Below are 15,735 nucleotides of genomic sequence, written 5' to 3'. Positions count from 1 at the left end.
TAATATTGAGGAGGCATTATCCCAGTCAATGCAATGCTTGTTATCCCTCAAATGAACAAACAGAGCATTGGATTCCTGGCCTGTCCTAACACTGTATTTGTGTTGTTTAATTCTAGTTGCAAGATCTTTACCTGTCTGGCCTAAGTAAAACATATTACATTCCTTGCAAGGAACTTTATAAATGCAACCAATTGTGTTGTTGGGGGAGTTCTTGATTAACATTTGTTTAACAGTGCATGAGTTTTTAAATGCCACATTGACGTTCCAGGTTTTTAGTTGTGAAGGAATGTGTGAGAAATTTTTGTGAAATGGTAATATTAAGATATTCTTATGGTCATGGGTGGGCTTGGGATCAGTTCTATAAAAAGTTTTCTTAGTAATGTTTAGGCATTTGTCTATGAAAGATCTAGGGTATTTAAGGTTTGAGCCAATATTATATATATACAGTGACCCCTCGTTTAACGAACACCTCGGTTAACGTAATTTCGATTAACGAACTGCCTTCCATAAGGATCTTCAATTCGGTTAACGAAAAAAAATTCGCTTAACGAACTTCTTACGAACCGACCTCAACATGTTTTCGCTTGCACTGACCGGGCAACCAGCTTTAGTATCAGTCCGCCAATACATTAATCGGTTCTAGGGCTTAAATTCCTTACTATTTTTGTAAATATCAAGAAGTTTATACTATTCAATAATTTTAAAAGTTTAATATTCAATTTTTTAGTCATTTTAACAATTATTGAACAAAATTGAAGGTAAAGTGACTAGTTTAATGCGCGGCATCCAGCCTCTTAACACAGCAAACAGGCGTCAGTCTCTCTCTGTTTTCACTGGAGGTAACATCTTGCTTGAGACTCTCTTCAACTAAACGCTTTTTTTCTGTGTTTCCAAGCAAATTATTGGTCATTTTGAAATATATTTTATATATTGACAATATATAATGCAGTGCAGCGTTGATTTAAAGAAAATAATCTTGAATTAAACCAGAGAGCTAAAATTTTATGGGTGAAATGGCACCATGGGGTGACTTCTCTTCCACCCCAATGCCTTCTCTTCTTCCTTCTCCTCCACCCCCATTCTAAATCCCATCATCATCATCATCATCCAGGAGCCTTCTACATACACACCTCAAAGTAAGTGAACTTTTCTACCATTTTTGTTGAATTTAGGAAATTTTCGGTGAGCTGGAACCAATTACCCAAAAACCCATTGAAACAATGGTTTCGGTTAACGAACGTTTCGGTTAACGAACGACCTTCTGGAACGGATTGAGTTCGTTAACCGAGGGGCCACTGTATTTGTATTCCTCATCGATGAATTCCGGACTGCAAATTCTCAAGGCATGTAAGAACATTGTTGAAAATACTGACTGTTTGACTTTATTATGGTGAGCAGAATAATAATGAATGTATGAACACACATTAGTTGGTTTTCTATAAATACTGAACTTAAAAGTGTTACCTATTCTGTGTATCAGACAGTCTAGGAATGGCAATTTACAGTCTTGCTCTAATTCCACAGTGAATTTGATCGAGGGGGCTAAGTTGTTAAGTTGTGGCAGGAAAGCTTTTAGGTCCTCATTACATGGCCAGAGACATAATACATCATCAACATATCTAAACCAGACTGCTGAGGGTGGTAAAATATTACTTAATAGTTTCTTTTCAAAGAATTCCATATATAGGTTGCTTAATACAGGTGAGAGTGGATTACCCATTGCCATACCAAATTTTTGAGCATAATATTCCCCATTGAATTCGAATTTGCAATCCTTAATACATAGTTTGATGAGTTCGATGAAGTCGTCTTTCGAGACGGGAACTTCGTGTTTTCTTCTTTTCTTGTGGTTATCAGCATATATATATATATATATATATATATATATATATATATATATATAGATAGATAGATAGATAGATAGATAGATAGATAGATAGATAGATAGATAGATAGATAGATAGATAGATAGATAGATAGATAGATAGATAGATAGATAGATAGATAGATAGATAGATAGATAGATAATCTTTTCTAGAAAGATAATTTCAGACTTTGCTTTAATAATTATTTTGTATGTATAATTATCGTATGTAAAATTAGAAGAAGAAAATAAATTTATGAAGCTTTATTTAACATTAATGCATTATTAACAGATCAAATAATGAAAGTGGCATAGTTCGAACAGCAAAGGCAGAAAGAAGAGCACAGTCTAGGGAAGGTCAAGTTAATGAGGAGGATCAACTTTCTCCTGCAGACAGGCGGAGAGCAGAAGCTGAGAAGAGAGCTGCCTGGAGGCAAGCAAGACTTAAAAGTCTTGAGAATGTAAGGAGTTGTTTTTCTCATAAATACTAAATAATACTTAACAATTTTAAAATACTACTGTATTTGTTTTAACTGTTTATTATTCTTCTGTAATGTTAGCAATATCATACTTCACAGTCATTTCTGTTTATCTTCCCAAATCAGGTGTTGTATAACCTTAATGCATCATTGTGATCTTTACGTCATGCTGTCTAGGACTGCACACATATCCAGGCAGATGTTTTTGTCAAACACATTATTACCCGGTTCTCTCTTTAGTTATGTCCTTCATGAAGTACCATAAATGTTCATCTAGTTCAAAGTTTCCCTTCTACCATTCTCCATCCAATACATTTCCACATTTGTAAGTCATCTTTTATGTTGTCAGCTTTTTATTTAATTTCAGTCTAAATGGTATGAAAATGGTGCAACAAGACTTCTAAAAAATTAATTATTCTGATCTATTCATTTATCAACAACTCATTATTTCTACATCTCCTAAGACTTTACTTGCAATTCACTTTGATTCCTATCCTCATTTGCCAGTGGAACTTATATCTACCTTTACTAAAACTTTCATACCTGTGGCTTCTCTACTGGGCATAGTCTTCTGTCTCTTCCTTGACACACTACATTGTTAAATTCCTAGTCCTTAATGACTCTGTTTCTAACTTAAGCCATCTCTTGCAGTTTCCTTCCTACTGTAAAATTTTTTTGCTAACCTTTCTTACAATATATGCTCCACATATCTATACTAGTTCAATAGTCTGTTATCCAAGAATCTTTATTAACAACACTAAAACCCAAATACATGTATATTTGTTTCATGACTTACTTTTTAATGAATCATTTTCTTTAATTCTTACACTAATACTTCAAAAAATCATTCATATATGATTACAAATTTGGCAAGTACTCACTATTCCCTCATGGCGGAGGTGCCTTGTCACATATGGATACAAGAACAATGTGCTGTCAAAAGGTTTACTCTTCCAGTCAAAGCCAACCCTTTCAATTTATAAAGAAAAGGGTCCTCCAGCAGAATGGTTGGTACCACTTAAGGTAGAAGACTCACTCAAGTTTAACCAGAGCCACAGGATGTTCCTACCATTCTTTTGCCTTCCCACAAACTTCACATTGCTAAGAGGAGATATTCCAGTCATTTGCTCATCTAAGAGGCTTCTCATTACTTTTCATGATGTTCTTTTAGATCCTATAAATGTATCTAAGGTATCACTCACTTATGAACATGCTGCTAACTTTATTTGTAGAATCATAAATAAATGCTTTGCAGAGGGTAATTTTGGGCAATCCAAGAAACAGGCTTTATTGTGTCAACTTTTTAAGAAACTTGGTTTTGATACTGAAAGTACAATGTATGTCAAATTATCATCCGGTCTATTCTCTCATTCTTATTAGAAATCATAGAGCATACTATGCTGGATCAGTTACTCCCTCTGTTAGAGAGAAATGGAGTGATCCCTCTAGTCCAGTCAGCCTATAGGAAGCACCATTCAATTAAAACTGTCTTATGTAATATTCATAATGATTTGGTAATAAATACTTGCTCAGGAAAGTCCTTCCTCCTGGTCTTACTGGATCTCTCTGCAGCCTTTGACACTGTGGCTCATCATCTGTTGCTTCATTATCTTTGGTTGTTCTGTTTCCATGATGATGCACTCTCACTACTTGAGTCTTATTTGTCAGAGCTATCACAATGTGTGATGGTTGATCAGTTAAGGGATCACTTCTGTTTACCGGTACAGTCTATACCAGTAGTCTTGCATCTCTGCTGGATGCCCTGCTGTTTCCTACCATTTCTTAACCGATGATACATCTTTATGTGATAATAATAAATGTTGAGGATATTGAGGAGATAATGAAATTCTTGATGTCTGATATTACGATTTGGATAACTAGGAGAAAACTTATGTTGAATGATGGCAAAACTGAGATTATTGTCATTCAAGGAAATAGGATAGGTGACAGCACAGTTGATTTTGGTTCTTCAAACTTTTGGAAAGTACAACTCATTCCTGTCGATTCTGTTTGTAATCTTGGAGTGTACTTTGACTCGAAACTGAAATTTAAAGAACATACAGTAAAGCCTTGAATAACGACGGTAATGTGTCCTCCAATATTGCAGTGTAAGGTGGATCATCGTATCGTGAATCATTAATTACCATTAAAATAAAGTGATAATAATAAGATGCGTTCCCAAATGTGACCTTTTCATATCTTTTGTGTGGCTTTTTATCCTCTTTTCCCCCAAAAGAATACAATTAATGAAAATTGCAAACTATTCTTTAAATAATGTTTCTGAATGCACTTTATACAATATAAATAAATAATAATATGGTCACACAAGAGGAGATGGGACGCCATTGTTTTTGTTTGTGTTTACAGCTGGGAGTCCGAGACGATAGTTCTACACGAGAAAATTAAGAAAATAAGACCCTAGTTGTAGCTATAGTAAAATTAATGTAAAAAAATGAATATATATGCTTTAAGTACAGGTAGTTCTGCTATAACGCGATAATTGTGTTCTTGTAAAATATCGTGTTATAGAAAATCGCGTAATAGAAATAACAGGGCTTATGGAGAAAATAGGGTTAGGTGCAGATTACTCGAAATCGAAAAAATTTAGTAGTTAGCCTAACACAAAGGATAGCACAGTCTAAATAAATGTTACATTCATATCTAATAATGAAATCATACAGTAAATGTAACACTTTACCTTGAAAAATTATGAATGTAACTTGATGGGGGAGAAGGGTGATTTTGAGGTTGATAACATCGAGCTTCTCTTCAAGTGTTATATCCTTTCTTTTACGATAATCACCGGGAATTCTATCATCAGAACGCTTTTTGGAGATATTCTTCTTTACCATATTCACAGTTAATACCACAAAATTGGAGAAATAGTAAGCAAAAATCGCGTTATAGCAAACAAGCGTTCGCGTTATACAAATATTGTTCCTAATTCATAAATCGCGTTAGAGCAAATTCGCGTTATCAAAACACGCGTTATAGCAGAACTCACTGTAATGTTATTTAATGTTAATAAATGGAACAATAGAAGTAGCTAACCACTAATGGCAAAGAAAAAAAAGATGCATTGGGAACGCCAACATATACGTGCGCATTTAGGGATACTGGGTCATTTATCTTTTTAAGAATACTTTACAGTATGTACAAAAGATTCATTATTGTTTATTGCTGAATATGTATTTGATTGAATTAATGTATATTTATGCGAAATGAGCAATACAATTCATTAATAATACGTAGAAGATTAAAACACACAAGAGGATACGAGATGGCATTTTTGTCAGTGTTTACACCCATAATGTCAGTTATTCACCTGAAACTGAAGAAAATAAGACCCTGGTTCTTGTTGTAAAATTAATGTAAAAAATATGTATGTTTTAATTAATGTTATTTAATGTACAGTAGAAGTAACCACTGATATTAAAGAAAAATGTGAAACTGATAGTGGAACGCCAATGTATACGTGCGCACTCAAGGAAACATAGTCATTTATCTTAAGAATATGTACAAAAAATTCATTATTGTATATTACTGAATATGTATTTGATTGAATTAATGTATATATATGTGAAATGAACAATGCAATTCATTCATAATACGTAGAATATTAAAACACACGAGGAGACAAGATGGCATTGGTTTCGTGAGTGACGACGGTTCTACATAAGAAACTGAAGAAAATAAAACCCTGGTTGTAGCTGTAGTGAACTTAATTTAAAAAAAAATTTAATATCTGTATGTATGTTTTAAGTAATGTTATTTAATGTTAATAAATGGAACACTAGAAGTAGCTATCCACTAATGGTAAAGAAATAAAGCGAGATGATTGGGAACGCCAACGTATGTACAGTAAGTGCGTACATGTGAAAACTTATCGTCATTTCTCTACATTTGAATATGAAAGCAACACTTATTCACCGTTCATATATGTTTTAAATAATATTTACGAGTGTAAAACAAAAATTCTACTCACCAATGTTGGTAAAGTCTAAAACATAAGGACAGCCAATGAATATTGTGCGAGTTTTTACTCGGATAACGAAGTCATCATGTGTAACTCTGGCTGAAGCTGTAGCTTTCCATAAAGCTGTTGCTGAAACTTACTGAACCTGAAGTTGATGTTGAAGCTGCTTTTGATACTGAATTTGATGGTGTAGGTGAAGTTGATGGTTTAGGCCTTCGAATAATAAGCTGTTGAAAGAACCTTGCACAGCTGATTTCTTTTCTCATTAAACATCTTTATGGAGAGATCATTTGCATTTATTTAAATTTTAATGCTTTGTTCTGTTAATGGATCCACTTCAGAAAATATGTTCATTGCTTGCTCCATATAATGTGCACAGACCTCTCGCCTTTTTCATATCGTTTTAACACATCTAGTTTCTCGGGTAAGCTTATACACTTTCTATTAGCTTTTGAAACAACACTACCATCATTCGCTCTCTTGCTCATGTTGAATAGGGATGCAAAAAATGCTGTAAGAAACCTGAGCAAGTTATTCTCCTGTTCCTGTTCAGATACGTGAAAACAAATGGACCGCCAAGCTCCGACTGTTGTTTACTGGCGATGCGCATTACTATTTATTAGCCAGGCAGTTTCTTTGTGCAAGGCTCTCCATTTTTTTACAGTAATTATTATAATTATTTTGTTTGATGCATATCGAGATGTTATTATTTATATGAAAATATAATTTTATTTTATTTTTATTATATTTTGGTCGTAAATACGAATGGGATAAGGACTTAAATTGAATTAGGTCCTAAATTAACTAGGGTCTTAAATATGAAAAGTTGTTGGTCGAACCGTTGTTATCGGAGGCTTTACTGTATAGAGTCACTGGTTAAGAGTTGCAATTTTCATTCCAAATCTATAAGCACTGAAACATTTTTGGGATAGACGGTGTCTTGTGACACTATTACATTCACTTATTTTGTCTCAGGTTGATTATTATAACTCTATATGGGTCTGCCTTCCTAATCATCCACTGAAGAAAGTTCAAATGGTGTTGAACAGGGTTGCCAGGCTTATTTTTTTCCTCCCACTGAGGACTCTCACTACCCATTCTTGATCGAATTGCATTGGATTCCAATTACAGTTAAGATAGAGTTCAAATTCTGTCTAAAAATTTTTAAGACACTTATGTTTGGTGAACCTAAGTATGTGACCAACCTACTATATCCTCTGATTACATGTTCTGAAATGATTTTGCATAGTAGTGATGATCCCTCACGCCTCGAGGAGACTAGAGCAGTACGGGAATGTTCTTTTGCTGCCTGATCCTTTCCTATACATCACCCAGATTGTACAATTGGTTGCCTGCATCTATGAAGCAGATGACTTCTGTGGAGGCCTTCAAGAAATAATTTAAGGTCTTTCTTTTTTTTGAAACCTTATGATCTTGATGGAGAATTAGGGGGTTTAGGAAGTGTTACAACTTACAGATATACAAACTCACATTATTATTATTATTATTATTTTTATTTATTTTATTTATTTTTTTCACGTCCTTGACTTTTCAGTATTCTGATCGCAAGTGAATTCTTTCGAAGAACTGGTGCTTTTGAGAAACAAAAGAGCAGCTATTATTATTATTATTACCTGGTGGTATAACAAACATCACCTTATTTTCTAACATAAATTATACAAACATATTTTGGAAGGACCCTTTCCTTTATGAATTGATAAATCTGGTCTTGGCTGGAAATGTAACTGTTTTGATAGCACATCACTGCTATATCCAGACATACCAAGCAGCTGTGTCACAAAGGATTACCAAGTGCCATAAATCATGAGTAATTCGTATCATCCTCACTCTTCAAATGGGGTGTTGTGGCTCGGTCCCCTGTTTCTACTGGTCTCATTCTTGACTTAACTGTATTTTGAAAGTTTGTATATTTATTTTTTCGTTGCACAAGGGCTGGCACAGTTATTTATTGCAGGTTTCTAGTTCATTCTACTCTTAACTCTTTTTTTTTTCCATTTTCCTAGTTTGCTTTGTCTCCAATTATTGATTTATTATTATTTGTAACCGTAGCTTTTTCATTGCCAGTTTTGTTTAACATATATTTTATATTTCTAAATTCATCTACCACAGTTAAGGCATCTTTTCAGTGTCACTGTTGGTGTAATTCCCATGATGACGATGAGGAAATTAACATCAGAAAAACCTTTTATTTCCTTGGAGACAGTCCTCTGCTAACATGTAGATTTTTAATCATGTTTGCAATCAGACTTTCGATGAACAATTTTTATTTCATACGTATGGAAGAGAATTGTTGGTAATGTTTTAAGTCCTCTGTGAAATTTTTCACTCGTTTTTCAAACTGACACTGTGATTCAACAGACAAGTTAGCTCAGTCTAATGATAAGAAAGTATGTACAGGTGCTCCTCTACGTATGAATGAGTTATGTTCCTGAGGCTTGTTCGTACATCCACCTTTACTCCTGTAGATACGAACATATTGTAAAAAAAAAAAAAAAAAAAAGGATGTACAGTACAGCCTTAAAACCTGACATACTCTTTTCTTAGGCAATATATGTAATCCACATTAAACACCTGCTCTGGCAGGTAACCCCCTTCATTGAGGATAATCGTATCTCTGAAATTTTGTAAGTAGAGAAGCACCTGTATAGTTATTATAATATGGTCCATGGAATGAAGGAATCTCCACCCCAGTTTATTTCACCTAAAGATTAACCATCCTAATGCTAACCTAACCTCATCCCCTCCAAATAGTGATAGGGTGGTTAATGGTTAGGTGAAATAAGTTGGGGTGGAGATTCTTCAGGTGATCCCAAAGTAATACAATGCTGTATGTAGAATTCTTCAGCAATTTTTTCAAGCTTTGCAGTGAAATCTTTTATAATCTCAAGATTCATGTTGCCACTCTCCCATGGGTATTTTTTAAGGAATTAAGGCATAAGATATACATTTATAGATAAACTATTTTACTATTATTAATTAATTGTTAAATCCACAGGATGCATTACAGGCCCAATATGTCATTGAGAAGTACAGTGAATTATCTGACACAGCAAACGGTGAGGAATTTATCTCTTTTGTTGGAAACTAAGTAAATTTTTTTAGTCTATTTGACATTTCACTGCAGAATGTACTAAAAAAATTTCCTCTATTTTGGTCTAAGTTGGTCCAACCATACTTTGAGCAAACAGGTTAATTACTATATATATATATATATATATATATATATATATATATATATATATATATATATATATATATATATATATATTGCATCATAACATGAGAGTAAATGAATAGAGATTGGACAGTTAGGCAACTAACTGGCTCAGTGACTGTGTTTAGTGGTGTGACAAGTTTACTTTTCTTTACATGAGTTTGAGGAGTAAGTTATATAGTGATTGTAGGGGAATGACGATGACACACTGAAAGTTTATTTGTAGACTTAATAACATTGAGAGTTTTGGAGAATAATGAAATAAAATTAGTGTACAGTATAGGTATTTGCATAATTTAATCATACTGTAAAACCAAACTGACACATGTTTTATGTATATTACATTCATTCCATAGACACATGTTTGTGAAAATATCCACTTTTTGTAAATATCAATTTAAGACAGCTTTTCGGGACTAAACTTTTCGGTTGACATACATAACTGTACTCGTAGTGTATTTACCCTCTAGTGCACACAATAAGTTGTAAGCTTATGTGACCACAACAAAAGTCAAAATGGGTCCTGGCATTGCACTTAATTGTGCAGTCTGAGCATCTTTGTTATGTGGTCATGTTATCGTTGTGGTTGGGTGTGTGCTGGCTGACTCCACCAAGTACATGGACATGGGAAGGGAGGGTGCTGTAGCACTCCAATAATTTAGGTATAAAGTACTATATATTGTACCACAGGGTATCCAGGGCACCAGAATTAATATTCAGCACTCCTTGGTAAAATTTGATTCATGCTTTATGAACCCAGTGCCCCAACAACCTTCCCCATTCATATCAGGCCAGCCACTGTATGCAGAACGTCTCCACTATTATGGTAAATCCAATGTCGTAGATTTGATTTAGTTTACAGTGCAATTCATTTAATCTAAATTCCAACTACAGTATTTGAATCTTCCAGGTATCCCAATTTTGTCTCCTCGGGTAAAAATTCTAATTTAGTCCAACAATCTGAAAGCAAATGAAGTCATTTATTCGTGTGTCCGACACCTGTATCGCTATTACCGTTTGTTAAAAAAAATTTTTTGTGATAAACAATAAAATTGATACATAAGATTTCATAAAATACAATAGCACTATATTTTATGTAAAAAAAATAGCTCCTTCCACACTTAACCATCATCTAAGTGATGCCACAGTTCAGCCATTCAGTCAATGAACTGACTGAGACGTGTGTGTGTGTGTGTGTGTGTGTGTTTGTTTGCCATGACATCACATGGGAGGGAGGGAGGCGGTTGAGTCAGCCACGCAATACAGCTCACTGTGTGGCCTTCACATGCTTCCCCCCCCCCACCCCTCCACGCACGCACGCGCACACACCTTTGCTCTTCATTTTTCTTATTTTATAGTTTTCTATTATATTTTCTTAATTTCTAAGTTAAATTAGTGTACAGTAGACTCGCAATTTATGTGTACTTTTCTTACGCGGTTTCAACTATATGCGGATTACCCCAGGGGTTAGGTTACAATTTCCAATTTCAAACTCAAAATTTTCAATTTTTTTATGTTTAGTGCAAACTATAGCATGTTTAATTCTTGTAAATTATATTCTCCCAGGTTAGTTCAGTGACATTTTTCAAGCAAAAAACAAAACTCGCTCTAAAGGACATAAATAAATACTTCACCAGACCTCCTGGCACCAGCTGTCAAACACATCCCCTCCCTACCCTCCCCCTCCCCCCATCTTCCTAGCCAGGGTTTGGTGGTTTTAGGCTGAAAGTTGTTATCTTAAATAATATCACAGACTAAAGTTAGGAGAATATAATTTGCATTGCTGGAATCCTTGCAAGACAGCAAATAATTTTAATATAGACATCATATAATTTGCACAAGAGATAAAAATTAATCACCTGTATCACATTACAGTAGTGATTTATGAGTGCTAGTGTATATGTACATATATGCAGTGGTCCCTCTGTTAACGAACGGTTCGATTAACGAAATTTCGGTTAACGAACAAAACATCGATTAACGAAATCCTTACCACAAACACGTTTTGTTGTGAGCATGGATTGGCTAGTCTGCCAATACAGTAATCTGTTCTATGTTTACATTCATTTCCAGTGGAGTAAATATCAAGAAAGTTGTGTTCTTGAATATTTTTGCATTTTCTATATTAAAATTATTGGTCATTCTAAAATTTAGCCATCCAAGCTCTGTCTACATAAAGTTTTTCAACTTATATTTTTGGCTCAATTTTGTAACTTTATTCATTTATTGAAACTCAGTTACATGCACACACTCTCCTAAGGGCAAAGCTGTACTGTACATGTAATCAAAATAATGTATAAAATGATTACTAAAATTTGTCTAGTGCAAACTATAGCATGTTTACATTCAAATTAATCACTATATTATAAGAATTCCAGCAATGTAAATTATATTCTCCCCGGTCACTTCTATGACATTTCATAAACAAAAAACAAAAACTCGATCTAAAGGACATAAATAAACAAATAAATACCTCACCAGACCTTCCTCCCCAGCTGTCAAACATGTCACTGTCACCTTCCCTTCCTCCCGCCCTTACCACCCCTCCCCCCTCCCAGCCTGGATTTGGTGGTTATACAGTAGGCTTTAAGTTTTTATATTATATAATATCACAGACTAGAGTTAGGATAATATAATTTGTATTGCTGGAATCCTTGCAAGACAGTGAATAATTTGAATATAAACATCCTATATTTTGCACAAGTAAGAAATATTTTAGTACATTTTAGTAATGTAAAGTTTTCAACTGTATTTTTGGGTAGATTTACATAAATTTCTTCATTTATTTTCATTCATTTACATGCACACACCATACTAAAAGAAATGTAAAAGAAATAAATGATCTAAGTGCAAACCTGTACTGTAATGTGATACAGGTGATTAATTTTTATCTCTGGTGCAAAATATATGACTTTTATATTCAAATTATTTGCTGTTTTGCAAGGATTCCAGCAATGCAAATTGCTGGAGCTGGAACCAATTACCCAATATCCCATTGAAATAATGGATTCGGTTAACAAAATTTTCGGTTAACGAATGACTCTGTGGAACGAATTGTGTTCGTTAACTGAGGGACCACTGTATATAGTGATTTAGAAGTGTTTCTGACTTTACGCATTTTTTGGCTTTAACGCGAGGTCCCAGGAACATAACCCTCGCGTAAGTTGCTAGTCTACTGTATTTAAATTTTTATTCTTTTACTCTGTAATAAAGGAAACGGTTTTACTAGGGTGGACTGTAATATCCTTAGTGATACAAGTTATATGTTTATTTACATACTCAGACTTGAATTATGTGTAGAGAATACAATTATTTTTTTTTTAATTTATTCTTTATTTTGTGTAAGTGACCAAATTACAGTAGTATACATAAATGCTGCACTGTTTATTGTTTATGTAGCATTTTCCCTCTATCACCTATCATTTCCCTGCATTCACCTACCATTCCCTTGAGTTGCCTACCATGCCGCTGTCACTAACCATGCTTCTTGCCTACTACAATGCTTTATTCATTTAGATGGATCCCTTTGTACAGATTCAACTATATGGGAGAGGCTGCACTATGTTTGGCTTTCAACAACATATTGTTCATTAGGGTAGTTTCCCTTACTTTCAAGAATTACACATCTTACAGGCAATGTCAGGCTGACTCTGCAGCATTTGGTATTATTACATCTCACAGTCTCTCATTCACCTCTTTAGGCATAAAACAAGATATCATGCTAAAATACTCGATATGTTGTTTTATAATGGTGACAAGCCTTGGCTTCTTAATAAAAGGAGGCAGACTTAAATCCAAAAAAGGTAAACTTGGAAAAAAGTGTTTAATTATCTGATCATGCTGTGAGAACTTACACATTTGTCAAGTTTTATATTGCGAGGACGTAAGACAGCTGAAACATCAGACAGAAACAGTAAAAATTATTTGACCTTAGAACCAATACTTTTGTATAATAACATATTACTTGTATCATGTTATTAACAAAGAACATATTATCATGCATGGACCAGTCTCGCATTTTGAGAATTTCATAATTTTTAGTACGGTATTAAACAGGCATGCATTATTTAAGATTCAATGAAGTTTAATGGGCCAAAATTAGCTTCTTCTTTTTTCTTCCAATTATACATTTGCAAATTTATCGTTGATCTCAACTGATCAGGTTAAGTGGCATCAAGGTACTAAACAATATGATTATTCCTACTACAAGTAAATACATACAGTACTTCTTTTGTTGCATCCAGCTTTCTTATTTTGTTGTTACTGGTACTTTGTCTTGGTGTGTATATATATATATATATATATATATATATATATATATATATATATATATATATATATATATATATATATATATATATATATATATATATATATATATATATATATATATATATATATATATATATATATATATATATATATATATATATATATATATATACAATATTACTTCTTGGGTTTCATTACGATTTTATCATATGCGGTGATTGCGCCTGGAATTGACTTTCATAGCTGGAATTTTTCATCATATCTTGGGAGCGGCGAGCACGATGCACTAAAGTCGCCAGTCATCAAACATTACGAGTTCTTCACCGCCACCCCACAGCGGCCCAGTCCATTGATAGTAAATAATTATAGTGAGGATATGGACTTATATGGACTTTGAGGGTTTGCCAAGAGTCCCTCAAGCCTCTGTGGTGGATAGTGATACAGTTGATACAAGTGATACAGGTGAGGGCCAATAATCTGCCTCTGCCTCAGGGCCAACCCCCATCACGTGTGCCCAGCCATCTTTTCTACTAATGCAAGTGTTAAACCTAATATTATTGATATTTCTCTTAATTATTAATTGTGTGTGCATACCATCATAAAGTTAAGATAAAATTTTTACTACAACATAGTTGTGTGTGTCAAAAAGTGGGGTTTGAAGTGGACCAGTCTCTATTGGAATTAATCCCTTATGTTCTGTTGTTCATAGTTGGGTTTTCATAGCATGCCCTGTGGGTTCAATTGACACGTTAATGAGGTACCTATATATATATATATATATATATATATATATATATATATATATATATATATATATATATATATATATATATATATATATATATATATATATATATATATATATATATACACAGTAGTATTGATTTGCGGTCAATTGAACCCGCGAGTTCACTTGAAAGGCAATACCGTGTGGTATTAAATTAGTCTGATCGAGAATTATGATGGTACATCACCTAATATTTAGAAATGCAATCTCAGGTTAATGTCCATTCAAATAATGGACTCAACTCCCCCGCCCTCTTCCCAGCTCATGGCTCCTACCTCTCTGAGAGTGAAATGTTTGGGTGAAAACACTAGATTTTTAACATATAGTAATAAATAATACCTCAGACTAAAGGTTAGGATAATATAATTATTTCTGGATTCCTTGCAGGTCAGGGAATATTTTGAATGTAAACTTCATATATTTTGCACAAAGATAAAATATTCGCTTTGTATAAGCCAAATTATTACATTAGATCTAAATTTGTATGTCTAATGCAAAATCCATGATGTTTATATTCAAAATGATCATCATATTGTAAGAATTCCAGCAATGTAAATTATATTCTGGCCGAGTAATTTGTATGAATTTTATGAGTTAAATAAAAAATTATACTTCACCCGCGTATATGAGTAGGTGCACCGCGTAAAATGAAATTCCTGTTCTGGCTAGGTACCGCGTAAATGTAGAATCGTAAAAGCGAAACCGTGTAAATCGGGGTATTACTGCATAAGCAAGCCTTGAATAACGACGGTAATGTGTCCTCCAATATTGCAGTGTAAGGTGATTCATCGTATTATGGTTATTAATTACCATTAAAGTAAAGCAATAATAATGAGATGTGTTCCCAAGTGTGACCTTTTCATATCTTTTGTGTGGCTTTTTACCATCTTTTCCTCCAAATCAATAAACTTGATGAAAAATGCAAACTATTTTCTTTAAATAATGTTTGTGAATGCACCTTGTTCAATATAAATCAATAATAATGTCACACAAGAGGAGATGGGATGCCATTGTTGTGGTCAGTGTTTACACCCATAATGTCATTTATCCATCTGAAACTGAAGAAAATAAGACCTGGTTGTTGCTATAGTAAAATTAATGTAAAATAATATGGCAGAACTT

General features: G+C 33.7%; 1 protein-coding gene across 10 annotated transcripts in view; it reads left to right on the top strand.

Moving 5' to 3' along the window:
* LOC121862328 (protein scribble homolog) overlaps positions 1-15,735 on the top strand; it is a 118,325-nt gene that overhangs the window by 79,656 nt on the left and 22,934 nt on the right. For all 10 annotated transcript variants that reach the window (XM_042360518.1, XM_042360520.1, XM_042360517.1 and 7 more), the window contains 2 exons: positions 2,157-2,325; positions 9,336-9,396. In XM_042360518.1, coding sequence (XP_042216452.1) covers positions 2,157-2,325; positions 9,336-9,396 — 230 coding nt within the window. The remainder of the gene's footprint in view (positions 1-2,156; positions 2,326-9,335; positions 9,397-15,735) is intronic.

This window comes from Homarus americanus, unplaced genomic scaffold (assembly GCF_018991925.1).
Source record: "Homarus americanus isolate GMGI-L3 unplaced genomic scaffold, GMGI_Hamer_2.0 scaffold31037, whole genome shotgun sequence".
In the NCBI taxonomy this organism is placed as follows: domain Eukaryota; kingdom Metazoa; phylum Arthropoda; class Malacostraca; order Decapoda; family Nephropidae; genus Homarus; species Homarus americanus.
The sequence above is the reverse complement of the archived record's forward strand: the minus strand, read 5'-3'. Positions and strand labels throughout refer to the sequence as shown.